We start from the raw sequence: 25,906 nt of genomic DNA on the forward strand, positions 1-25,906 counted from the left end.
GTAGGGAAAAGACAGCGGATTAGTGAGGCCTAATTGATAATTGACAAGATTTATTCACCATCCACAATCAATCAACACAACACTCTATAAAGTGGTTTGTTACATGAAAGCCAGTTGTGTCTTTGATTGTTTGATTTGATTGTTTGAGGTGTGGGCCAAAGTGTGCCCTACATGCTTGTGAATAGTGATGTAGACGATACTGTGCTTTCATTTGCGATCCCTTTTGTTACAATCAGCTTTATAATGAATTATTTATAATGATTATCGAATGCAGACAGAACCAGCCTTCTGTGTAGACACAGTCTAAGATATTGTCAACAAAATCCCACATGTCCTGCTCAGATGTTTCACATTGAAAACCTTCCAGTGGGTCAAAGAACACTAGTCCCTTTCCTGCTGCGCTTAATTTAAAACAGGAAGTTCAAGATATATTAAGCTTCATTGACAGTAGTCAGTGGGAAAAAAACAGCAAAGTGGAAACAATTGGAAATAATTCCTGAATTAAAAGAGTATTTTTGCGGGAAGAGATGTTCCAATCACTTTAACTTTTTTGGGGGGTTATGTACAGTCAGAAATGCAGCACTTCCTCCTCAGATGTTTCACATTTTTGAGTTACTTCCATTTTGCTGTTTTTTCAATCATGGTTAAGCTACTGTCAATGAAACTCAACATGTTCTGCTCAGACACTTCACATTAAAAGAGTTCCTGAAGCTCAAGGAGCATAATGCTTCCTCTCCCAGGCAGCATTTAATGTGAAACGACTTTGACAGTAGTTGATCAAAAGAACTGCAGAGTAGGAGCAAAGCGAAGACATAATGAGTGAATGAAGAGTGCTGCTGACGTAGATGGTATGGAGTGGTTCATTATTCAGAATTTACCATGTGAACCATTATAGTGTGTGTGTGTGTGTGTGTGGTGGTGGGGGGTGGGTTCTATGGCCTGAAACCTCAGTACATGAATTTGAATCCCTGCATTTATGTGAGAATTTACTATACTCGAGAGAATCTGGGGACAGCATCATCCTCGACTGCATCTGCAGATTAGCTTGAGGCATGGTGGAGCTCACAACCACCTGCGTCTTTCATCCTACACTGCAATAGTTGCCACATACTGAGATAATACTACTGTGAGGGGAGACATTTTCTTTCCTTCTCTCTCTCTGTTTTTCTCTCTCGCTTTTCACTGAACAATAGATCTCCTGCCAGTAGAGTTTCTTTTTTTTTTCTCGCAGTGTTCTCAGGGTCAATTCAATGGCTATGTGAAATAGAAACATTATAGACTGTTACTGTGAGACATGTGTGCATACAGTATACTACGATCCGTGTCTGAAATGCCATGCTCTTGGGAGAGGGAAGCTATCCACATATAAGAAATGAATGAGGTAATGTGCTGGGAGGTAATGGGTTTATGCAACATACTGGAACAGAGAAGCTCATTAGGAGACTGGAGCCTTAACCCCAGTGCTGCTTGCCTTTACTCCCTTTGTCATAGCAGACTGGTGGAAGCCAGGGAATTTAGTGCTGGAGGAGGCGAATCCATTTTTGGAGGTGGAATTCAATACTAGGGGTGTCTGCACAGAGGCACAGGTGAGTTACTTTATGTATGAAATGGTCTGTCACCAAGCAGCAAACCCGCCATGTTGTTTCCACCGGCAAAGACGCACAATCAATATGAAAGCATTCAGTATTAATACCTTAAAAGCGACATATATGTCATGTTAAATGTGTAGAAAAGTCGAAGCCAGTTGCGATTCAAATCTAAAGCCTAAAAACAAGTGCTTATGTGGGCTTGGCAGTGCATTTGGTTACTGACCAAAATGGGTCTTTAGCACAGGGTACTGAGAGCTGGCCTTGAATTTTTTCTTGTCTTATGCTTTGATTTTTTTCCCAATCAAACATATTCAGTTTATTGTGTTTTACTTACTGCAGAGGTCTTGTACAACTGCTTGTATTTGAGGAGAGCGCTGGAGTTGTGCTTGTGTGAGCTGATTGGCATCAGCTGTTTCATTCATGCTTCACAATCACTCATGTATTCACAGCTGTGTGGCGAACATCCAGTCATTCATTATACTGTAAGTTAGAGTGACTTCTCACGATTATTCCCTGGTGTGTGCTTTATTTTTTTAGGTTGGCATCTAACAATTATTTTAATTTTGTTTGGTTCAGAAAATGTCACAAACGTCCTTCAGAAATGGTCCAAGGTGAGGACCTGACCAGCAGTCCAAAAATCAAACATATTCAGTTTATAACTATGTGAGACAAGTGAAGCAGAAAATCCTCACTAGTAAGACCTTGGAACTGATAAAAACATGAGAGAAAAAAACATGAAACGATTATCAAAACATTTAACAGTTATTTTCTTGCCAATTGATTAATCAACTATTTGCTTCAGCCATTATATTTTTGATATTGTTGATTTAACTCTAGATGTAATGTTTATTTATGAGATGTTCTCCTCTCTGAATCTTTGTTCTTTGAGGTTCCCTTTTCATAGCAGAGCTATAAATGGTTGAATTTTTGTTAAATTAAAAAAAAAAAAGATTGAAAAACATGTTTATATTCCTCAAAGGAAGATACTGAAAAAAACACCAAAACACAAGTATTGGCACTTGTATTGCAAAATTTCCCCAGCGTATTGCTTACGGAGTCCTTGGATTTATTGTAACTGTAAACTCAACTTCCTCCTCAGCATTTAAGGGAGCAAATTCACCCACAACAGAAATATTCTCTCGGCTGTGATGAGGATTTTGTTGTACAGAAAATGTAGTTTTTTTGTTGGTAGCTGCACACAACTGCGCATCAGCTGACTGTAGTGTGGTACAGTATGTGTACACTTGACTCATGAATAACATGCTTCGGTCATGTTTGCTTTGTGTGATTGAGACGTAGTTGGGGGTTTGTCTTTCTCTGCAGTGGCAGGATTTGTTTGGCAGGCAGGCAGGCAGGCAGGCAGGCATCACCAGGTTTCTGGCCCGCGTGGAGGCAGAGTTTCCGGTCTATTTCCAGCGCTGCATGTTCATTCTAGGTGACTGGACTGTGTGTCATTAAAGGCCTGTCCTCTGCCTCTACCCGAGTGTGAAATGCTGCGCCTTGGAGATGCTGGTCTGCTTTTGTTTGTTTGACCAGTTTGTCGCAACTCGGAAATCCTTGGCAGAAGGTCAGTGCTGCTTGTAGAGGTCAAGAACACGCTGTGCTGTTTGAATTCAACATTTCTTTGGGGTGTTATTTACTTTTTTTTTTTATTATACAATCAGAGGTTATCCTGTCATTTGATATCATGTCTGGTTTTGCTTTAAAGTCACATGCCAAATTAAATTTATATTAATGGTTTGATTAATTCAGACTGCACAGGCTTATTGACTACATTGTATAGTATACAGTTTTCCCATTCTCTGTCAGAAAAGTGAAATGAGCCTGTTGGGACATATCCCCATAACAATAAAGTCAGCCAATTATCCCCTTGTTGACAGTTTCCAAACCATTTTATAGTTGATTCAAAGATATAAAACTTTATTGGATAAAAAGATAAGGGACAGAGCGCTGTATGGTTTTCTTGGCTTTGGTTTATACTATCTATATTATAGGTCCTTCATGACATTTAAAACTTTATTGGACAGGACTTAGAAATCTGGGGGCAGTATATAAAATGAGGAATTTATTAGACTTTGTGCCCTTTTGTGTAGGTTGTGTTTGAAATATTGTATAAGAGACAGATGAGCTCAGTCTGTGTGGCTTTAATGCTGCAGTCAGCCGGTAATGATGTGCAGTAAAGAGCAGGTAACAGATGCTGAAATAAAAGGAACATGATATATCAATATTTAGCATAACAGATGTGATGTGGCATTTTATACTGCCAATAATCCCCGGCTGACCCTGTAAGTCAGTAACAGCTGAGTGATTAGTGAATTTAACAATACAGCGGTGCAAAACTGGTTTTGATATTTATCAGTTAAGTTTAACAGATATACAGGATTTTATTTTTATTTTCAGGGTCATCTTCTAACAATACTCTGGGCTGAGATGTACATTTCTTGCTCACAGAATGATATGATCTAGATGTGGTTCAGGGAAGGCTATAAAAGCTCCCTGTAAAGCCAGAGACTTTTCCCGAGGCAGGTGTGCATCCTCAGCCACGAGAGCAGAATTTAAAAGGAGCCGGGGAGGTAGGCTCTGCGGGGAAACCAAAGTAGGGAGTCAATAAGGCCTGAATTTTTTATGAAGGCAGAGGTATTCAGATCACAGCTCTGCCAACAGAAAGAACAGCCTTCTGCTTATGTGAGGAGACAGAGAGTAGTAGAGGGTCTAAATCTCTCCCAGATTTACCTCAGTCCTCATTAACGCGGGAGCTGCTGCTCGTTATGGTTGTGCCTCACAGTGGAAGAGTTGAAAGTATAGTTTTCTTACACGGCAATGTCAAAACAGAGCAGCGATGTTGGAATAGAAGAAACAGTGTCATAATAATAACCACTGAGTGTATATTTTTGTTGTATTTTCGGTTACTTAGATGTCATGAACGAGCGCGATTTATGAGGATAGTTGGGCAATGTGACGGTAAATAGTACCGTGCAACAGTAGAAATGTGTCCACTAGATTTGGCAAAACTATAATCACTGTCCATCCCGTAGTGTCTCTGCTATGTATTCAGGGAAGGCAGTGATTAGACTTGGGCTCATTCTTGATAATATTGAGTTTCCTGATATTTCCCACCATATGCAATATTTTTCATAACATACATTTTTTTTTAATTTGCAGTTTTGCACAGTCTGCCCTACCAAGTCCGACCCTCTTTTCACTGCTTTGCATACTATACATTGTATCTTGTGATAAATAAAACTAACACCCGAAACATAAGTTATTATTATTATTATTATTATTATTGTTTTAAAAACGATGTCATTATATAATAACTGCCCCCTGGACTGTATTGGGATTAAATTTTGGATATCACCCAAGCCTAACAGTGATCTCGTGAATCCAGCTGGCTCTCAAGGTAATGAGATTTAGGAAACAGAACTGTTTACCACGTTCCCACGTGACATGAGAGCGACGGATGGTGGAGGTAATGCACCTTTGAGGTGGTTTGCTAACCACCGCAGAAGAAGAGTGTGACATAAAAATGGGGGAAGATTAAATTGTAAATCAGGAGGGATCACAACCAACCTGAGATAAGGTACCTTGTTACTAAATGGGTTGTGACTTCTGTTGTGTGGACAGTATGGTATGGTCATGGTTTTAAACCATTTCCCAATTGTATTTACAGAACAGTCACTTTATCGTGATATATACCATTATAGTGGTACCATTACGCTTTGGCTGTATGAGCCAGCTATAGTTGGGTGGTACTTTCACAGCTTTGCCTCTCATCTTTCTATTGGTTTTGGTAACAAAACAAATGAGTACTTTCATTATGGAATAAACGTCTGGCCTGCAACATGTCAAGTAATTGTGAAAAATACCTATCACAGTTTCCTAAAGCTTAAAGTAACTTGCTTGTCCAAAACCAAAAATATATTTAATTAACCACCAAGACTGAGAAAAAGAATAGAACAAATCCAAACAAATGAAGAAGCTTGAACAAGGGACTGTTTGGCATTTTAGGTTGAATGACTAAACTTTAGCCATTAAGCCATTATCAAAACACTTGCTTGTCAGTGAACTGATAAATTGGCTAGTCCTTGCAGCTTCAGATAATACTGTACTCACATAAGTCATTTTGGAGATCTTAGAACACAGAAGCATCAGTACAGTTAAGTCCAACTGTGGGTTAGCACACCCAAAATATCCGTATTATTGGTGTGTCGTTTTCTCTTCTAACTTTGGGGTTTGTTTAAAACCTGTCTGATTGTCTGGCTGCTTGTTCTTTGCCCAGTTGGACTTCTTGTTTACAGTGTTAGTGTTACCATGTTGGTCAAAACTGTGAAAATAAGATTCAAGTGGTAATAAATGTGGTTTAGTGCCCACTGCTCTTATCAATGTTGCTTCCAGCGGCAAACAGCAGACAAATTAGTGTCACAGTGGAGCATTTAGCAGCTAAAGAGACAGATAAATGTAGTGGACATCAAAATGGACACAAACACAACTCCAAATGAATGCTAATGTTATTCCTTGTCTGCTGGCAACTGTTTTTAGCACATTAGCCTTATCAGCTTTATATAGCGATAATGAGTCATTGTTGCAGCTTATTTTGCTGCCTCCAGTGGCCAAAACATCAATTAATCCAGGCTTAGAGATGTTGATGTCGCAGTCCAATGAAAATAGTTTGAACCAAAAGATGAGATATTCCTTGGCCAAAGCTGTGACGCTGAAATGTAATTGTTATATTTGCAGCAGTCTTTTCAACACTTGCGCTACACAGCTCCAGCAGGGCTGAAAGACTCAGTTCACCCTCCATCATCTCTGTCTGCTGTCCTCACTTCACTCGGACTTTTACTGAGTGTGTTCGAGTGTGTGTTTCGTGTTGAAAGACAAAGTGTCTGAGTGGCTCTTGTTTACTAAGTCTGCGTTCGGGGAAGTTTGAGCTTGTTATTGATTAGGGAGACAGAGTGCATCTGAGAACTGATGTTTTGTGAAGCTTCGGCTGAAGAATAGCCCGTGTTGTGTTGAGAACTGAAAATAGCCCATCAGTGCCTAATCACATTAATGCATACTTGCTGCTGCCAAGATCTAATTTAGCATGCCGGAGAAATGCACAAAGACACCAAATGACATCGGATGAAAAGGGAAAATATTAATTTGAGTGGGAAACAAATATCCAGCAGGGCTTTAATAGATTCCTGGAAATGTAGCATTGACGCTGCCCTGCTCATTCACGATATCGCCTGAGCGCACAGGAAGGAGCAGGTGCAGCATTGCAGAAAGGTCGAGGTTGGTCTTTGTGAATGTTGGCCAGCTACAGCGGGGCTGGGAGATGTCCACAATAACAGACCTTTTTTATGTCCTTTTTCTCCCCCAGCGAGGCTCCACTGGCTCTCATTGCAATTAAAACCAAGTGTCCATCAGAGGCTATCTCTGCTCTGTGTGGCCCATATGTTTGGGTGCTGATAGAGCGTGGATTACTCTGTTTGGGACACAGATAACAGGCTGTTTATAACCTTGGCAGAGTCTGGGGCCTAATCTGGCAGGAGCATATTTCCCCTTGCTCCCCGATAAAGGCCTGTTAGCAGCTTTATCACACGGGCAGATAGAAGTCGAGCCAGAGCGAGACGAGCACAGCACTGAGCCCAATCTGGCACCACACACATGGTTCTGCTGCTTTATTTTTAGAAGTCTTGCCCCCCCCTCCCAACCCCCCAACCAAACACACACACATTTACACAAACAACCCACTCCTTGTCAGAAAGAGCAATTAATTTCTACATCTGCCTTCTCGGGCAACACAAGGACCAACAAACAAATTAAACGGACAATGCCCCCATTCATCATTATAGCATTTGGAGTTACATTATGCCTGTGCGTGAGAAAAGAAACACGAGAAGGGAGACGGAGGCCATTCTCTCTCATACATGTCACCATGTTTGCTTGTAGTTTGTTATATATAATGTAGAACCTAAAGGTAATTAGCCTGAGCTGGAAAACACAATGTACACAGGTTGCTGCCGAGTTTATGCGGGCTATTCTTTTTTTTTTATGATCTACAGTATGAATGGGCTTCTCAATTTATTTTCAAAAAAAAACATTTACCTAACTAAAAAAAAAGGAAGGTTTTATAGCTGTTTTCCAGCTTATACTGCCAAGTTGCTGTTGGATATGTGCGGGCCTGATCTTCTATTTTCTGTATCCCCATCTTGATGGCTCTGCGTAGGCACAATTAGAGAGAGCGCTCCTTTCACAGCCAGAGAAAATTGTCGTCCTCTGTAAATTGCTTTTGCCGCAGCTTAAAGAAGATCTCTTGTTACCCTCTCATTCAGTCTTTCTCGCAGCCCACTCTCCCCCTCTTTCAGGAAAATTGCTTTCTCGCAATCAACAGATTGCTTCCTGCACTTAGGGGTAAATACAGGTAGACTAGAGCATTAGCATAACATTATTCAGACAAGTGTCAACCTCTAGGCAGTTAGCGCTGCATCTAAGCTCAGTGTGAGGTGAAATGAAGTGCTACAGAGTTGGAGGGGCTGCTGCTGCTGCTGCTGTGGCAGAGATTTTCAGAGAGGAGCTGGAATTGGCCAAAAGTGCAGGAGTAAGAAAAGATGATGTACTTCAACGTTTTAGCACTTAAAAGGGAAAAAAAACCCACACAAGTCATCTTAAAGGAATTCAAACATGGAAATGTGAAGATCTTGCTTCAGGATGACTTGACGTGTACAGTTTACTCCCTTTCAGGCTGCTGGGGGGCAGATCCTGGACTCTCTGGAGGTCTGCAGCATGTAGGTCAGACTGGCCTCATCATCCAACTGCACACCATGCCGAATGGGCTAGATGGGAAATGGCTTCATTGGTGTGGTGGTGACATATGGTCCAGAGACACGAGACTGAAAACAGAGCTTGGTGTTGGATCAATCCTGCTACAGAAAAAAAAATAATAAATTAATGCTTTTTCACTCGCGTCAGTTAGCTCAAATTAACCTCACAAGCTTGATTCTAATTAAGTTTCCTCATTGAAGCTTAGCACCACTGCTCTCCTCTGCGGATGATTTGATACCCTCTGTCCTTGGGGACAGGCTGTGAAGAGCAGCAGGCGCAATCTCTCACCGGGGGAGACACCCTTCTATCCTCCTCCATCACTCCACCCTTTACTCTGTTCTTTCTTGATTGACAACAGGGGTTCCTTCTGACCTACATTTTGCATCTGCTCCCTGACCCAAATAGGACCCACGTAATGAGCTGCTTGGCCATTTTTTAAATCCTGAGCAGAAACTTGTGTGGTTTTCATTCTGGCTACAAGGGGGTGTTTAGCTGTGCTGCGGTAGCGGCGTCCCCGGGGCTTTGTGTCTGGAGCTGCAAGGCTGCACAAAGACACTGTCCCATCCAGACGCCTGCCTGCACGGCCACTGGGCCATTCTAGGTCATCTGATTACTCTTCACAGTGATTACTAATCAGGGACTTGTGCTAATGTGCCGTATCATCGAGTTGCAGAGGCTAAATCATCAGGCAGATTTCAGTCTTATTTGTCAGGCGCTATGTCATCAGTTTTCCTGAAGTGTCTTCCCAAATATGGCAATAAAGCCAAAATCCATTCAGTGTCCTCACCGTGCAGAGCGTCAGGCTGTAATGTAATCTGACTGAGCAATGAGCCTGTTATTGTTTCCTCCCAAACACCAGGAACAGTCAGCACTGGCAGCAGCTTGTACACAAATAGAGAGAGAGATCCCCTGGGATCCCACTGTGGATTCCACGAGCGAGTGTGAAAGACGTTTGGTGCTCTCAAGACATGTAGCTTGTGTTAGTGCAGCAGCCATCACAGCAAAACCTGTCTGATACACACAATCATCCCACCGGAAATATGAGCGGCGTCTTGATGAAGATGCTTTGTCAAAAAACATAGAGGAGGTAGTTCTGTTCTCCGACACATTAAAGTGATTTTAGAGAACAAGTGGCCTTTTTCTGTTCTTTCACAGCTCCGTCAGATCATATATGTGAGCTTTACCAATGCTTCACAGTGTTGGACATGTTCCCAACATCGTAACATTCTCCCTGAATCACATCACAGACGTTCATATACACATCACACACAGACATTAGGGGGAGATTTAATTTTGCTGTGGCAGAAATACAAATTTAGACACGCAGGAACAACTCTGGAACTTGTTTCCTGGTTTCATTTCCTGTCTCTTCACTGTGGGATTTTCTCTTATCAGCCAGTGTGATATTATGTGAATAATCTCATTTTCCTGCAGCTTTTTCCAGCTTTCATAATGCCAATTTCCCATATTCCTGATTTTGATGAACATCCTCGGTGCTGTAAGTGTTGCAGTTATGTGAGATAAAAACCGTCCCCTTTTGAAGGAGAAAGGAATGAGACATATTCACCTAGAAATTGCTTTTCTTTTCATTCATTTCACTCCAGCTTTAGTCCACCTCATTTCATATGATATTGCTCCCATCTGTGCTGAACAATCAGAAAGGAAACCTTTCCTAGTGGCTGCATTAGATGGCCTTTCATTTTCCCTGGGCCTGCAATCATAATGACATAATGTTGTGCATGAGCCTGTGCAGGGCTCTTCTCTCTATCTCTCACTGTGGATTCCTACTCTTCCTGATATGTAAAATACCAAATCCTATTATTTCTCCGGCTAAATAACACCACTCCCAAAGGCGTTGTCTGATGTTTTAATGAGAGCCCCGATTCCCGATGCTCAACGCTGTCTTCTCCTCTGCATTTCCTTAAACTGCCAAGTAAGAGCCCCATTAATAATTCAGCTCATTAAAGTGTGTAATTAATCTGGAGCTGTGTAACAAGGAGAGACTGGGGCGCAGGGAGAAAACTCTCCAGGGGGGCACTAGAGAAACATTGGGCTAAGAGACACAGCACACCCGCTGTGATGAAACCAGTTCCCCGGCTCACAACCAGTTCTCCTGCATCATTTATCTGGCAGGAAAACGCTACGGGGGGGGGGGGGGGGGGGGCTTGGGGGCGCCGCTGCCACCGCCACTGCTGCTATGTACCGAGACATCTTTAGGCAACACAGCCAATCAACAATGCAGTACGGGCACACGCTGGGAGCTGGGACTGTGTATGTCTATGCATACACAGCTCTGGTGTCTTGTTTACTGTAAATGCTGAAGGTCAGGTGCTGGGTTTCTTGGAAGGCTGTTTTGGTCAACACAGATTTCCTTAAAATGTGTAAATGCTCTGAAATCACTCTTTTATTCAGAGACCTCATCATTCCTGTATTTCATTGTCTGCCATAATCAAGATGGTACATTTTTTATAGTAATTTTCTGTTGTTAAACTGTTATACATCAATGATTTGGTCCACTTTAACATAGGACATATACAACATATTAGGAATGAGAATTGGAAAAGAACTGTTAACTCTCCAGTTATAATAATGTTAATAATAATCCTTATTTATTGAGCACTTTTCAAATATTATGTCACAAAGTGCTTGACAAAGGCAGCAAAAATAGAATCAATAAAATCTATAGATTTTAAAGAGAGGAAAAACAGATGAAACAAAAAAACTGATACAGAGCAATTTTAAGAGAAATTAAGAGAAAACAATTCACTCACAAAGTAAATGAAGGAAAAACTCTCTGACTTATATTTGAGTTATATTTAGTTAGGCCATTCACAAGTTCAATTCAAAATTCATATTCACACAACAGCAAGGAAGTACTGAATTTCTTATATGAAATATGTTGTTTACATTAATTTTTTATTAACTGTTCATCACAGAGATTAAAATTTGTTCAAAATAGTTTTAACAAGGTCAAGTTGACATTTGATTGTTTGCAAGAGAAAAAATCACTGTGCTTATCATCATATAAAGAAGTCATTTTTAAAGTATTTTCTATATGTTTTATGACGGTGCATGCATTACTTTGCATTATGACTCTATTTTTGTGATATCTAATAACACCTAAAGCAGATCATCCGTTTTTAAGCTGTCCCATGAATGGACAAAGCGATTATAGTGGTTGATATTAGCTCATCACAGATCATCACATCTGACTGACTGTTAAATATCTCTTTAAGTTATGTGTTTATGTAAAAAAAAATGTACTTTGGATGAATATGTAATTATCAGATTCTTCAAACTCAAAGTATCCTTGAGGATTTGATTTAAAACAAAGCAGAAGCTGGAATCAGAGAATGTGTGGCATTTTGCCTGAAAAATGACTTAAATTATTATATCAATTATCAAAATTGCTGGCAGTTCATTTTATTTTGATAGATTAAAGCTGGAGAGCTGATTAAGTCAATCAGCAGCTGGTAAATCTCTCCGTATTTCGCAGTTTACCAGAGTTTTAAATCTGGTAGTGATGAGTTTTACATCAACCAGCAATGAGCTAAAGAGGCTGGAGACAGAGGCGGAGCTTATAAAGAAGCTAGAAGGCATTTAGGAAAAGTTCCTGATTCTCCAGATAAAAAAATAACTTGATGTTCAGAGGTAGTATTACAGCATAAAAAGTAAAACAAAAGCGAACAACAGTGAGGACAAACACAGATTACTGTCAGTGTGGCGCTTTTCATCATTGGAGAGGTGTGTTTGTGTAATTACACCCACTGCCAGAAGGGGGAGACAAAAGTTGCGCTGCAGGTTTAACTGATTAAATGATTGATGGTTTCAACTCCAATAGTGTCCTACCTTACGTATCTATATCGCAGTTCTTTGAAAAGCTGATCTGTAGTATGCTTGTGTTTATGTGATATTTACCCGACATCGTTATCAGTCTTCTCACATTGTCAAATATCAGTATCAGCCATGAAAAGCCAGGATCAGTCAACCTGTAATCTGTTTGTTACAACATCATGTTGACGGTTTTCTCTGAGTGGGACTCTTTGTGTTGTACAAAAGGTCTAATTACAGTGTGAGTAGTTACAAAAATGATTATCAAGAATAACTGGACAAACATCTATGGAGGCTTGAATTTACTTCATTTTAAACAGCTATGAAAGAAGTGTTGTTTTCCGGAAGGGTACTATGTGAACAGCACAAGGCTGAAGTGATCCTCTGAAATGAGCCTTGTGCTGTTTGCTTTCAGCTGTTTCAGGTAGACCTCAGTAAACATAGCATTCACACTCAGCATGCCTGCTGCCATTCACGAGCCCTCAGCTGCTCCAGATGTGGCTTAATTTACTGCGACTTGGCTAATCATGGTGATTAAGGATTAATTACTGTTAATCACTTTTACATAAACTGGTTGGCAGTAGGTGAGCTGCGCTCTGTGAAAAATGCCACACAACTGTGTGCAGTGAGAGATATGGGGCTGAGCTGGGAGCCACTGGGCCTCCCAGTCGGATGTTTCTGTGGGTTTGTGCTGTAGCTTTTTCACTCATGAGCACACCAGTCAAAGGGAGTTAACCTCTAATAAGTCTGCATCCGTTCATACTGTTCAAATAGCACGAGGCCAACTTGTGCTGATTGTATGTGTAGATGGGTTGTGCCTCAGCTTTCCTAAATTCAGTAGGAGTCATCCCAACCATGTTTCTTGGTAACAGGAGAGACACTGTCAATATTCAACACAGCAGTTGTCTCGTGGTCAGCCGAGGCTAAACAGACACTGCTGGGCCGTGCGACTGTCCTGCTACAGGAGATAAGAATGTGAAGGAGCATAACCACTGCGAGTTCCATTAACACAAACTGACAAGGGAATCACAGGGACATCAGGGGGTCCGGGATGAGGCTGACAACAAAGCCGCTGCGTTGTGCTCGTATCCCCCCCCTGCCCCCCGCACAAGCTGAGGGTGGCAGTGTGGTCACCTTCCCTCCTTGGCCTGGTTTCACACTGTGACATGCTCGTCTGCTCTCCTGAAGGAATGGCTTTAATAAGGTAGGGCAGATCAAGGCGACTGTTAATGACATGGCAGGGCCAGTCAACGCACTGCCCGAGGCCATGCATGGCCCCAGTCTGGTGCGTGCTGCTGGATGCTCGCTATCTCATGTGGGACACACAGGACACTTGTCTGGATGCTCTTTAACTGCTACCCATCCTCTATGTGGGCTGAGAAGTTGCACAGTGGAGTGAAGCCAATCCAACTTTCACTGATGGATGAAGAGGTTCTACTGTGTTGTCTTGGCTTATACTACATTTAATCACATGCAGTATTACATAAATGGCTTTCGGTATCAATACAGTACATTCAAGTATTTGGAATTGAAGAGAGGAGGCTGACCACAGAAAGAAAAACAGAGCAAATGCCCTGTGACTTGTTGTGAAATACTTTAAGTCAGTGCATGTTGAGCTGATTTCTGCTTTATATGGTCAATAAACGTCCAAACAAATTCTTCATGATTTCATATGAATAGAGGGTTGGTTGTGTTAAAGAGCAGCTGCATAACCACTAGTGGTACGGTGTAATGTATCTGTGGTAGAATATGTTAAGAAATATGTTCCTGGTAAAACATGCAGAGTACTGTATTAAGAAACTGGACTGTAGAGTGGTTCTCAGGTTGGTTTGTCCATAGCCAGAGCAGAAGGCCTGTAGCATAGTGAAGCAGTTCAAAAGAAAAAAGTTATGGCAACTTTTCCTGTTGATATTACAACGTCATCCAGCAACAGATTGTAATAGCCAGTTATAATTGGACAATTCTCCATTGACAGATGCTACAAGGATATGTCCACAACACCATCATTTAGCTAGATTTCTAATCTCAGTCTGACTGATCAACAAGATCAGTGTGAGGAGTTGCAAGATCATTAACAAGACAGAAAAAAAGTAGAAAAAACATAAGTGTCCTCAGGGTCCTTTTACTAGCTTTTTCCACAAAGCCTTTATCAGTGGACCGAAGCTGTGGAAGAACATGAGATATGGTTGAAAGCCCTTGAGTTAAGCTTATTTTAACAAACTACCCTTTATAAGATCATGAATCAATTTTTACACTCCAGAAAACATTTCTGCTTCTCTAAATAAGCCATTTTTAGGTACATTATTAGAATCTTTGTTTTTCTCGTGGGATACTGGATAATTTGTTGAAATCTGGGACAGGAAAATCACTCTTTGAGCTCATTGACGTGTGGAAGCTGTGATCAGGGGTTGGAAGAAGACAATGTGTTGATTTTAAAGGGTCATTTGCTAAAATGTTGGGTGTTGAGTCTACTCCAATCAAAAATATTGAAACACTTGAAAAATGATTTGCACTCTTTATGGCTCTGTAGACATTAACAGAATCGAGCTGACAGATGCCGGTGGCTGATGGTGTGTTAAAAAGCATTTTTCATGTAAATTCCAGTATGAAGTGTAAATCCAATGTATCAAAGACTATGTCTTTGTAAGTAAAGGCCAAAGGCCTTGGTCGACCAAATTCTAATTACCTTCATTAGTGGTATCTGCAGAGGACTGGATCGTGTGTGTGTGTGTGATCAGGACAAAGACTGTGCTGCTTCTTTCTCTTCTGAACTGGCGGCCACATAGAGGATGAGACGGCAGCAAAGAGCTTTCAAGTGAAGGCTGTCAGCTCCTCTCCCTTTGCTTTTCACCTTCTGAAGAGCAAGAGGCCTTATCGGTTTAATTGACTCTTTATCTTTTTGTTAATTTCCCCTTTAGTGCAACAGCTTCTACCTTTTGATATGTCATTTTACATTGGCTTTTGCATGACATAATGGAAATGGCTGTATAGATTACCATATTTCATAAAAAGGCAGATTTCTTTTTAACAACACTGTGAAGGAACTCTTCTTAATTGTCTTCATTGGCCATTAACCTCTTCCATATTGTCTGTTAACCTTTTTCCATTGAAATGAATTACATGATTTTGTGTCTATGCTTTGAAAGTTAAATTTTTTTTTTCTTTACACACCCCAAAGCTCTTTATGTGCATATATAATAAGTCTGATATAATTTCATATTACTAGCAGGAGTCTAAAGACTTGAGTCCTTGCAAAGGCAAACAGAGGGGACTTAAGGGGAGCAGGATTTAACAGTTTGATGCCTGTCGTCTTCCTCCTGGTGTATGTTGGTTCTCTTTCCATTCCAGTACACTTGCGACTGTATAATGAATTATGCCAATGTTGAATTAGCATGTAGCTGTCGCTTCGGCTCTGGTGCCTGCCTTGTGACAGGACCACCGTAGCACAGGCTTGCATTGAGAGAGGGGGCTCGTACTGTGATTTATTAACTGCTGAAGTCACAATGAAGTGTGCCCACTGAAGCACCAATGCAAACAAATAGGGCCAGTGCTGTCACTGTAAATTCAAGCAGACAGGCCAACCACAGCGTTACCGGAAAGGGTTAATTATGCAAAAGCGTTTGGCTTTCACCAGAAGCATGAGCCTGTTTTTAAGGATGGACTGATTATTTGAGGCAAGCTTACATCATGCCTTTATTTTGTAAAAGGTCTGACCACATGCTGAATATCAAAATTTAAGACCAGACACATAGTAATATGCAGATTGTATTTAGTAGCTCCAAAATATATTTCTCAGCAGTAGGTCAAAGATCTCATGCATTTTTCAATACAAATGAATCCATAAAAGCAGTAATTATTAGAATCTGGTGATCCAAGATTTTACATAGTTAAATTATTCACAAATGTATTATTACATATTCCAAAACCTTGGTAAAGCTACATGTCTGCACAATTTAAAAAAAATTATCTTTGTTCCTCCACCGATCAGTACCACCTATAACAGTTGATGGTAAACAACCAAAGAACCCGAAAATGTATGGCCCCAGATAAGAGAGTTCACATTAAATGAGAAAAACAGTAATATGGCAGATCAATTTTTGTAAACATCTTTAATCGGAAAATTATTAACAGACATGGATAATGCATAGCCTAATTAAATTTCTTTTTAGATGATGCTGGTACAGTGGAACAAGTGCAGTTGATCAAAAAAACAAAAAAACATCAACAAATTTGAACTGACACAAAATGAAACCACATCCAATAAACAACATTGTGCCACTGCCATGGTTGTGTTTGTTAGCGGATAGGTTGCTACCCTTACTCTTACCTCACAAGCTAACATGAATGTTACAAAGTCAGACAGCCTCACTATTAATCATCTTCTTTTCCATCCATGTTGTTAAATCCCTGATGCTTACCCAGTTTATTAATCAGGTTTTTGATGCCATGTTTATCAATTCAGCACAGCTTGGTAATGTTCTCCATTTCTGTTAGCAAAGAGGGCAGAACCTGCACACTGTACACATTACGTACTGAATACTTGAACAGTAGTTACAATTTCGAATCAGGAGTGTCAGCCTGAATGTGGACTGATTTTATTGTTTTTAGCCATTGTGGTTGTTGGTGGTAATGCTAACAACATATTTCTTCTCCTCTTTCACTCAAACAAACCATTTTATTTAATACTACAAACAAAGGAAACCTCACTTCATTTTCTTTTATAAAAGAGCTACCTCACTGGTTTTAATAAACTGCAGCTGAATTATTATCGTGGGTAATGTTCAATTACAGAACAAAAAACTGATGTGAAAACACCCCCAGTTTTCACTTGCCCCTCACCTTTCTAATCAAAGTGCTCTTACAAATGTCAAGCCAGGCGGGTGTTGATCTGCCTCGACATGCTGTCACCTGACCAGCATCGTGTGTCACTTTTGGCCGACCCTCCCTGTGCTGCTCCCCGTGATGTAACACTGCAGATCACATTTCAGCATCTGGGTGCAGAATGGAGGGCCTCCGAAGGTGTGCGCCAGTTTGAACTAAGGCACCCAATCTCTGTCAGAGGCTTTTATATTTGACTGTCCATCTCGCTAACTGTGACAGAACGGCCCAACATCATTAATTAAACATCAGGCTTCCCCCATTCACCCGATCACCATGACAGGCCGCCATGCCAACAGTCCCTGTTGACATGCCTTCGAAATCTAGAAGGGGATTACATATGGTAATGGTTTTTGACAGCCTGCCATTTGCCTCCGTTAATCTGATAGGATAAGATATCTGGACTGCAGAGCATGGTGTGCTGCTCCTCTTTGAGTCTGATATTGTTATGCCATGAAAAAAGTGAATCATTTTCAAGATGCAAGCAGTGTCCTGGAAGAAATATTAATCCCCTGACAAGCTTTTGATACAATCCCAAATATTGTCACTGACTCAAAAAGTGTATTTTTAGAACTGGATCTTGCTTGTATTTGCTGTCAATTTTAATATTTGTCACATTTATGAACTCCTGTCATGTGTGGTGAGATGATATTGTGTGATTCATGTACTGTTTTATGTCAGTGTGGACCCCAGGAAGTTTAGCTGATTGCCCTGGCATCAGCTAATATGGATCCCGTAAATAAACAAATAAATAAACAAACATGACAGTTTGTATTGGACAGTGACAACACTCCAAAGAAGCTAGTGATGATGCTCGCTCCAGGTTGCCGCCCCTCTTTTGTTTCGCCACGGTTCCTTCCCCTTCAGAGAGAAGAGTTTATTCTCTTGTCTTTGTCCAATTAACGCTCACCTCAATCTCTGATCTATCATGATCCAGCTCTGTTGCACCCATACCAACACTCATATTCATATCAGGCCACAAGCCAATCTTCTGGAATGACTAATATATAGGGAACAGGGAATGTTACACATATGCTTGCTGAAAACAAGCGGGGGGGGGGGGGGGGGGCAGGCTGCTCTCCCCCAAATAGGGACGTAAATCATCTAGGAGCATGATATTCTGAGCTTATCCTCAAAGAGCAAAAGCTTTTTCCCTCTGCTGCATGGAAATGAAATAAATATTGTCTGGATAAACGACCAGACAGTTAAACATCCACCCCTCCAAAAGCCAATTGCCCTGGGCTTGTATTAAATATCGATTTGATTTGCAAAAGGCCAGATGTTGTGGGGTTAAATAAATGTCATGTTCTCCCGTTCCAGTTAACTTTTCTTGTCTCAGCCGGTGACATTTTGTCTCGCTGTGCGTACGCAGAGCAGTGAAACCACTGACCAGCGCACACCCGTCCTGACCCGGTCCACCCTCGCAGAGATGCATTTACACACTGTAAACACATGCAGATGACGCGTGAAGGTTGCCCACCAACATTACTCCGCAATCCTACGCTCTGTACGTTATTGCTGAATTCATCACCAGCCAAAGCCAATGTAAAACTCATTTTTATTCATATTAATGCACAAAATAAAGTGAAGCAATAAAGCCTGGTGCTTGCCTCCTTGTGAGAATTGCTTGTCAACAACAGGAGGGAGAAATAAGGCATCGTCTGACAACAAGCCATCTTTGAAACGCCTCCAAGAGGAAAATGGCATCCATTAGAGACGTACAGAAAACGTGTGCTCACTGAGGGGGGAGGGGGGGTGGGGTCCAAATCACACAGACACACACACAGATAATTGTTTATCCCTGGGAGAACCTTCAATGTTTGTCTGCGGGTGGCTAAGTAAGTTCACCAGCACTGTTGGACAGGGAGTGCCCAGCAGACCCAAGGCTCGAAAAACATTAGGATGAATCAATTAGGCCGCCATTAGCCAATAAAGTGGCCCTCACTGAGTCGTGTAATTATGACCCACAGCAAAGCCAATTTTATGGAGGCACATTATCCCTTTCTTTTCTTTATTAATTTTATTTGTTTGAGATAATCCCTCCATGGTTTTAATTATGTGCTTTAGGTTCAGGATGGAATAAATAAATCATCATTGGGCTCCATCACTCCCGAACACTGCAGGTCTGTGGTTTCTCCATGTGGGGAAACGGCCCATTGCAAGAGAAGAGACTGTAACCGTCATGTCTGTCATTGTTATAGGGATCACGCTGATTAGTCATTTAGATTAAAAATGAACACCGTTGCATCCTTCCTCGCAGAATCTACATTAACCCCACTCATCCGAGCAAGTTCCCATCAGATTGCATGATAAGAGGTGGCAGGAAGAGCTGATATTATAGGGAGCAGCTACTCCGCTTGTTCCCAGCTCAGAGGACACTGTGTAAGTGTGACAGTGCGCTGTCAATGAGGGATGACAGTACACAGCCAACATGGCGTAATGCATTGTTCCTTCCTGGGTCCCTCCTGACAGATGCTCTCCAAGACAGCTGGATCAGCAGCAAGAATGGAGCTGGGATCTGGGCTGTGCATGAGGAGAGGATGTGATATGTGGCTGATTAGCCAGAGTATACACGTGTAAACAAGCAAGGCCTGGGGATCACGTCGTTGAGTTTCTGTTAATTGACAGTTTAAGACACATTTACGTATTTTTTATTTAGAATAACGTGGTTTTTGGAATGTAGTCATTTGCTTCTCGTTTGTCGATGACCTTTCCTATTCCATATTCCTTTCTATAAAAAGTCTGCCTACTGGTGTTTTTCCTCTTTCCCTTACAAGAGATCTCCTAAGAAATGACCTTCTCTGCAACAGCCACTCTTATAAGACTGATGTTGGAGGTTCTTCCAAGCCAAGTAAAATAAACACTTCATGAATGTTAAGCTGGAACTTGGCAGACGTGATTCGAATCATTTTTGTGGACACAGGGAATTTTTATGTTCCATTTTCATTTGACAGTCTAGACTTTTTATGGGGTCAAGAAGAAATCCGGCCTCAGATTTTCGGTAGAAACATCAAGAGCTTCCTCCCTAACATTTTTGTGCTGGCACTCTTTGTAACGGGCTTATACTTATTATTTCTTCCCTTTCTCTTGTATTCAAGGAAGGGGGGTCAGGTGAGCATTTGAAAAGATATTATCTGGATCTTCTGAGCCTCGTACCTCATTTTCAGTCCACCCTTTACGTAATGTAGCATCTTATTGTTCTTATTGTTCTTGCGTCAGAATTGTCAGTTGTCTTCTTTCTTCTTTAAATATGTTCTGCCATGAGTTGTTTTCCTGCTGAAAATTACTTCCAGAGAGTGCAGCTCATTTTTCTCCATGGGATATTGTGGTGTGCTCTCGTTTTAACACCCACTTTAGTCTGGTATTTATGAGGTGGTAGCTATAGAAAAAGAAAACTGCATCTCCATACTGGTGAGTGTTCAGGAGCAGGGGGAGTCGGTGGGGGCCTCTGCTGATGTACGTTAACTAAAGTGGACAGGCGGGTTTAGAGTTTCTGATGGAGCAGGTTTGATCGGGTCATAACGCGGTGGCAGCCGCAGCAGTGTGGAGGGAAGGCGGGTGTGAGATTTTCCCCTCCATTCTGTCCATACATTAGAGGAGTGATGAAGGAGTCTGGGTAATGGGACAGGATGTTTGTACAGTCCTGCCATCCCAAGAGACCCCCCCACCCCTGTCCCACCCTCCACCCTCATCGCCCTCATCCTCCAACACTCCTCCCTCACTCAATCTACCTCCTGCTGGGCCTGTGGCCTGAACCTCTGACCTCTTCCACTCGCCAACAGTTGCCATATTTGCATTTCCAGTCCAGTTAAAGGCAGGCGGGGTGACTCAGGGAGCCCCCTCCTCTTCCTCTGCTAGTACAGCAGGCCTCATTCTCATCCCAGTGACCCCCTGCCCAGGCCTACCAACCCGGACAGCAGTCTGGGGTTAATGCACCAAGCACTCCCATTGTCTCTGAATTAATGAAGTGTTCCCTGCCTGTCCCTTCTCATTCAATGACAACGAGACAAATGACAAGTGGTAGCGTTTTAAATGGCTATTGGCACATGCAGGGCGTAAAGTCACAGAGTCACAGCTCCTGTTAGCACGGTGACCGAAGCCCTGTAACGATAATGCAAGCTGCCGTCGATGCACTTTCGATGTCCACTCTGGGATCAATTTGGATGCTAGCAGCACCACACTCCACACAGGAGAAGGTGTGTTATATTGAAATGGATGGCTCTCAGATGGAGGAGAAAGAATCAGAGTCTGGGAGTGTTTTCACCTCAGAAAATGGAAGGTGGGACTTGAATCTTTTAAAGAATGGCAAGGGAGACCTCTAGTGGAAGACAGAGGTACTCGTCCAGATTACTGTTGTTGATGCTCTCCAATATCAGGATTACCGTTCACTGTACAGTGCAACACTTAATCTTGCAAAAATATCACATGGCACATATTCTTTCATTATACCACATATACAACACACAGACTTACACCAACCAAAAGAACAGCAAAAGTTACAGCTCTGGCAGCTGAAAAAGTGCCATAAAGAATAACTAATAAAAAAACACTAACATCATTAATAATACTGAAAGAGATGGAATTGAGGGAAAAGAGGAGACAAAGAAAATTAATTATCGGAGTGATCCCAGCAGCACTAAGAGAAGGCCAAGTGAGAGATAACAAATAGACATTCCCCTGCTTTGTCATCCCTAAATACCTTATCTTTTCAAGACAAAAGTCATACATTTAATCTGCAATTAATGATTATTTTCATTATCAATGATGGTGTTGATTCATTCCTCAACTAAAAGATGAATAGACTGGTGAATAGAATGTCAGATAAAAGAGAAAAATATCCATTACAATTTCCTAAAGCCTGAGGTGATGTCAGCAGATTGCTCATTTTGTCTGACCATGATCTCAAAAGGTTTTCAATTTACAAAGATATAAATCAAAAAAAGGCAGTGGATCTGTAGAACTGAGAAGCAGGAACTGGGAAATGCTGGGTAATTCTACTTGAAAATAGTCTTAAATTAATATTTGATTATCAAAAAAAGTTGCTATTTGTCTGTTGATTACAGAACCCAAGGTTATGGACCAGGTATTAAAGATAGATTTCCAGAAAGAAAACAGATTTGGGCAAAGGTAAAATGTTTCTAATGAGGCTTGGATCTGCTTGTATCTATTCCAGAAAGGCTGAATATCTGATTTAATCTTAGCCAATCTGACTTCTTCATCATCATCAAACCTGTGTTCCTAATCAGCCTCCTGTATAGTGGTGGACTGTAGAGTCTTGCAACACAGTCATACAGCACCGACGCAGCACTTTTGTTGCTAACTTTAATTTCTTGAAAGGTGTCAAACTGGGTTTGTGGAGGGAGTTGTGGGCCACGGGCCTGAAAGTATCTAAAACATTGGCTTCAGGGTGTTTATCAAAGAATATAAAAAGTAAAACAAATGTTTTAGCTTTTAACCCCCTTTTTATATCAGAGTGCAAAGACACTGTCATTCAAAAACAGGTAAACTAATCATCATCACCATCTCCTTTATTGAAATGCATGACTTGTCTGCACACCTCACTCTCGCTTTGTTACAACATACTGCATCACTCACAATGAGCTGGTGGATGTGTGGGTGTCAGTTGTGTAGTCAGGCTCCGCAGCTGACAGCTTGTTACGGTGCATCACGCCACTGTAGGTGTGACCTTTATAACTGACCTCCGACCTTCTCCTGTCATTGCAGTGCTGAGTATCCGCGGCGCGCAGGAGGAGGAGCCCCCGGATCCCCAGCTGATGCGGCTGGACAACATGCTGCTGGCAGAGGGCGTATCTGGTCCAGAGAAAGGCGGAGGCTCTGCGGCGGCGGCGGCTGCAGCGGCGGCCTCGGGAGGAGCGGGTGCGGACAACTCTGCGGAGCACTCCGACTACAGAGCCAAGCTGACCCAGATCAGACAGATCTACCACACAGAGCTGGAGAAGTACGAACAGGTGAGAACACTGGACCTGACTGGACATAAGAACCACCATGTGATGCTATTTGACCTATCTGAAGCTCTGAATGTAGCAAACTGTGAAAATTAAACAGAATAATGACTATGGCATCGCCAGATTTCCTAATCTGGTATTTAGCTTTTCTTATGTAGTTCTTTTTCAAACAAGGTCCCAAAAGCTTACATACACAACAAGTCATATTTTTCCAATTTGACTTGTCAAATGTAGATTAAAAAAAATAGATAAAGAAGCTGTACGGCTTGTAGCTGATGTTTGTCTCAGCATATTCTGTCTGAAATTCAATATTTGCAATGAAATCAAAGAAAACTCTCAAATTATTATTATATGTCCATAAAGTTGGGGGACTATTTAAATGAAAGAAATGGTCAGAATTGTTGCAGAAGAGGCTGAAATATTTTGACTTTTCCCTTGTTTGGGTCAAGGACCAACAACGTTGAAGCCTACATTTCCCATAATACAACTAGACTGTACCTTCTCACTACCTTGTGAATGCCCATGTCTTTCAATTTGTATTTTCCCACTAATGATTACTTTTGTTATCGATTGATTATTTTTGTATATATGTTGTAAAAATAAACCCAAAGATATTCAACATGCAATGATATAAAAGACAGAAAAACAGTAAATCCTCAAGTTTGTGAGACTGGACATGATTAATGTTTGTGACATCTCTAAATCATGAATTGTTGAAACAAGCGACTGATTATCACAATTATTAGCAAACGATTTTCGGCTAATTGTTTCAGCACTTTTCAGGATTGTTTTCTCATTCAGAGCCACAAAAAGACGTGATACAACTCTGTTCATGGGCTGCGTTTACACAACACAACATTAAGACAAAGGAAACAACAACATGTTAAAAAATAAAAAGATATGTGAACCATGTGGTTCTCTCCCTCTCCAACAATAGGATCAGGTGATATGAGTGTGAGAAAGCAAAAATAAACTATAACTAGAAGGCCAAGGCCAATGTCAAACAACATGCACCAGACTTCAGAGAAAAAAATTCTAATTCATAGTTAAAATAGTGGGTACTTCCCTGGCCCATGCCCCCATCGCCCCACCAAGTTCAGTTCAGTGCTTTTTGCACAATGCTGACAAACAAACAAACAAACAGACACAAGTGAAAACATGAGCTCCTCGGTGGAGGTCAAAATAAACATAATAAAGAGTAAATTGATGTAAAATCTTTATTTTACTACATCATTACATGTTTTTTGACTTTATGGTCAACCAGTGTTGTTCAGTTAGTCCATCATCTGTTATCAAATGCTTTGCCATTACTTGCTCTGGGCACTTTACGATACACAACCAAAAGATGCATTCACAACACAAAGAGGGCCAAGTCGAAGCCTGTGATTTCACAGACTGTTCATATCATTGCTGAGCTGCCCCCCTCTCATTTGCTCCCCTGAACCTTTTAATCCAGGCTTTTATCCTTCACTGAGGCAGACTCAGCCTTGTAGACTCAAAATGTTTCGTCAATATAAATCACTGTCACTAAGAATTCACTTAAGACTGTGTTTTCACCCCAGAATAGTCCATCATATGCACTACATTGTGTGTCTCTGCGTGTATTCCAAGTATAGTCTTGAAAGGATGTTCGGGGAGGAGGGAGGGGTGATTTCCTCTCATTGCCTTTATAACCACTGCATTCATGACAATGGCTTCCCTTTCAGATGAATGTGAGTAAGACAGATGAACACACAGATAGACAGACACAGACAAAGCCTGACACAGCTAAATCCAGAGAGAGATCGACAGGAGGAGAGGAAATAAAGAAGAGGTGGCAGTAAGAGACACAGAGTCGGAGTGTAATATCGTGGCAGATTCACGCCTGGTGTCACACGGGGGGGGGGGGGGGGAATGAAACGTCGTGGCATGTTCGTCTCTCAGGGTGGCTGTGCTGTGAAAGTGTGTCTGAGAAGGGAACAGCTGTCATTGGTTCCTCTCAACATACTGCCATCACCACTTCTGTTAAATATGAAATATATCAGCGCTTATATTCCCCCTCGGCTCTATGAGAAAGCTTGCCCCAGAACTACATTAAGGAAAGAGCTGGATTTTTTTTTTTTTTTTTTTTTTAGACTTCCTCCCTTCATCTGTGAATTTTAAATACTGTGCTTACCCTGTGTGTCTGCAGATGTGGGTTCATGTAATGGTACATTTGATATGGCTGTATTGACAAATGAAGGTCCTAGTCACAGCTTTATTGACCGTAGGGGAAGTATTTTGGTGCATTTCTGATTCGTTCCCCTGTGTGTATTCTCCTCACAGGCATGTAACGAGTTCACCACTCACGTGATGAACCTGTTGAGGGAGCAGTCCCGCACACGGCCGATCTCGCCCAAGGAGATCGAACGCATGGTGAGCATCATCCACCGCAAGTTCAGCTCCATCCAGATGCAGCTCAAACAGAGCACCTGCGAGGCCGTCATGATCCTGCGCTCCCGCTTCCTTGATGCCAGGTGTGTGTCCTTTTATACACGTGTCTGCTCAAACCATACACGCTGTACCACGCTCCATGCTGCAAATTGCCTCCCAATTTAACAACACTGCAAATACCTAATCATGTGCTTCCCTCTCAGCCTCATATACATATAAATGGCTGATGTAGGAGGCCTATCATGGTACAAACATACTGTAACACATGTCTTTCTGCTACTTGCCACACACACAGGGCTGGTTTGCATCTATGCATGCCATTTGGACCAGCATACCCAGCAACACTGGCCAATAAGAGTTCCCTGCGTGCTCCATAACGCTGTTTCCCTTTTTTAATGTAATCGCTTGTTCCTTTTGATGCGT

General features: G+C 41.6%; 1 protein-coding gene across 4 annotated transcripts in view; it reads left to right on the forward strand.

Moving 5' to 3' along the window:
• LOC139626789 (pre-B-cell leukemia transcription factor 1) overlaps positions 1-25,906 on the forward strand; it is a 60,596-nt gene that overhangs the window by 22,987 nt on the left and 11,703 nt on the right. For all 4 annotated transcript variants that reach the window (XM_071487280.1, XM_071487281.1, XM_071487283.1 and 1 more), the window contains exons 3-4: positions 22,830-23,074; positions 25,376-25,566. In XM_071487280.1, the coding sequence (XP_071343381.1) occupies positions 22,830-23,074; positions 25,376-25,566 (436 nt within the window). The remainder of the gene's footprint in view (positions 1-22,829; positions 23,075-25,375; positions 25,567-25,906) is intronic.

Source organism: Trachinotus anak, unplaced genomic scaffold (genome assembly GCF_046630095.1).
Source record: "Trachinotus anak isolate AG129_WGS33_773 ecotype Australia unplaced genomic scaffold, CSIRO_AGI_Tana_v1 ptg000010l, whole genome shotgun sequence".
Lineage (NCBI taxonomy): Eukaryota > Metazoa > Chordata > Actinopteri > Carangiformes > Carangidae > Trachinotus > Trachinotus anak.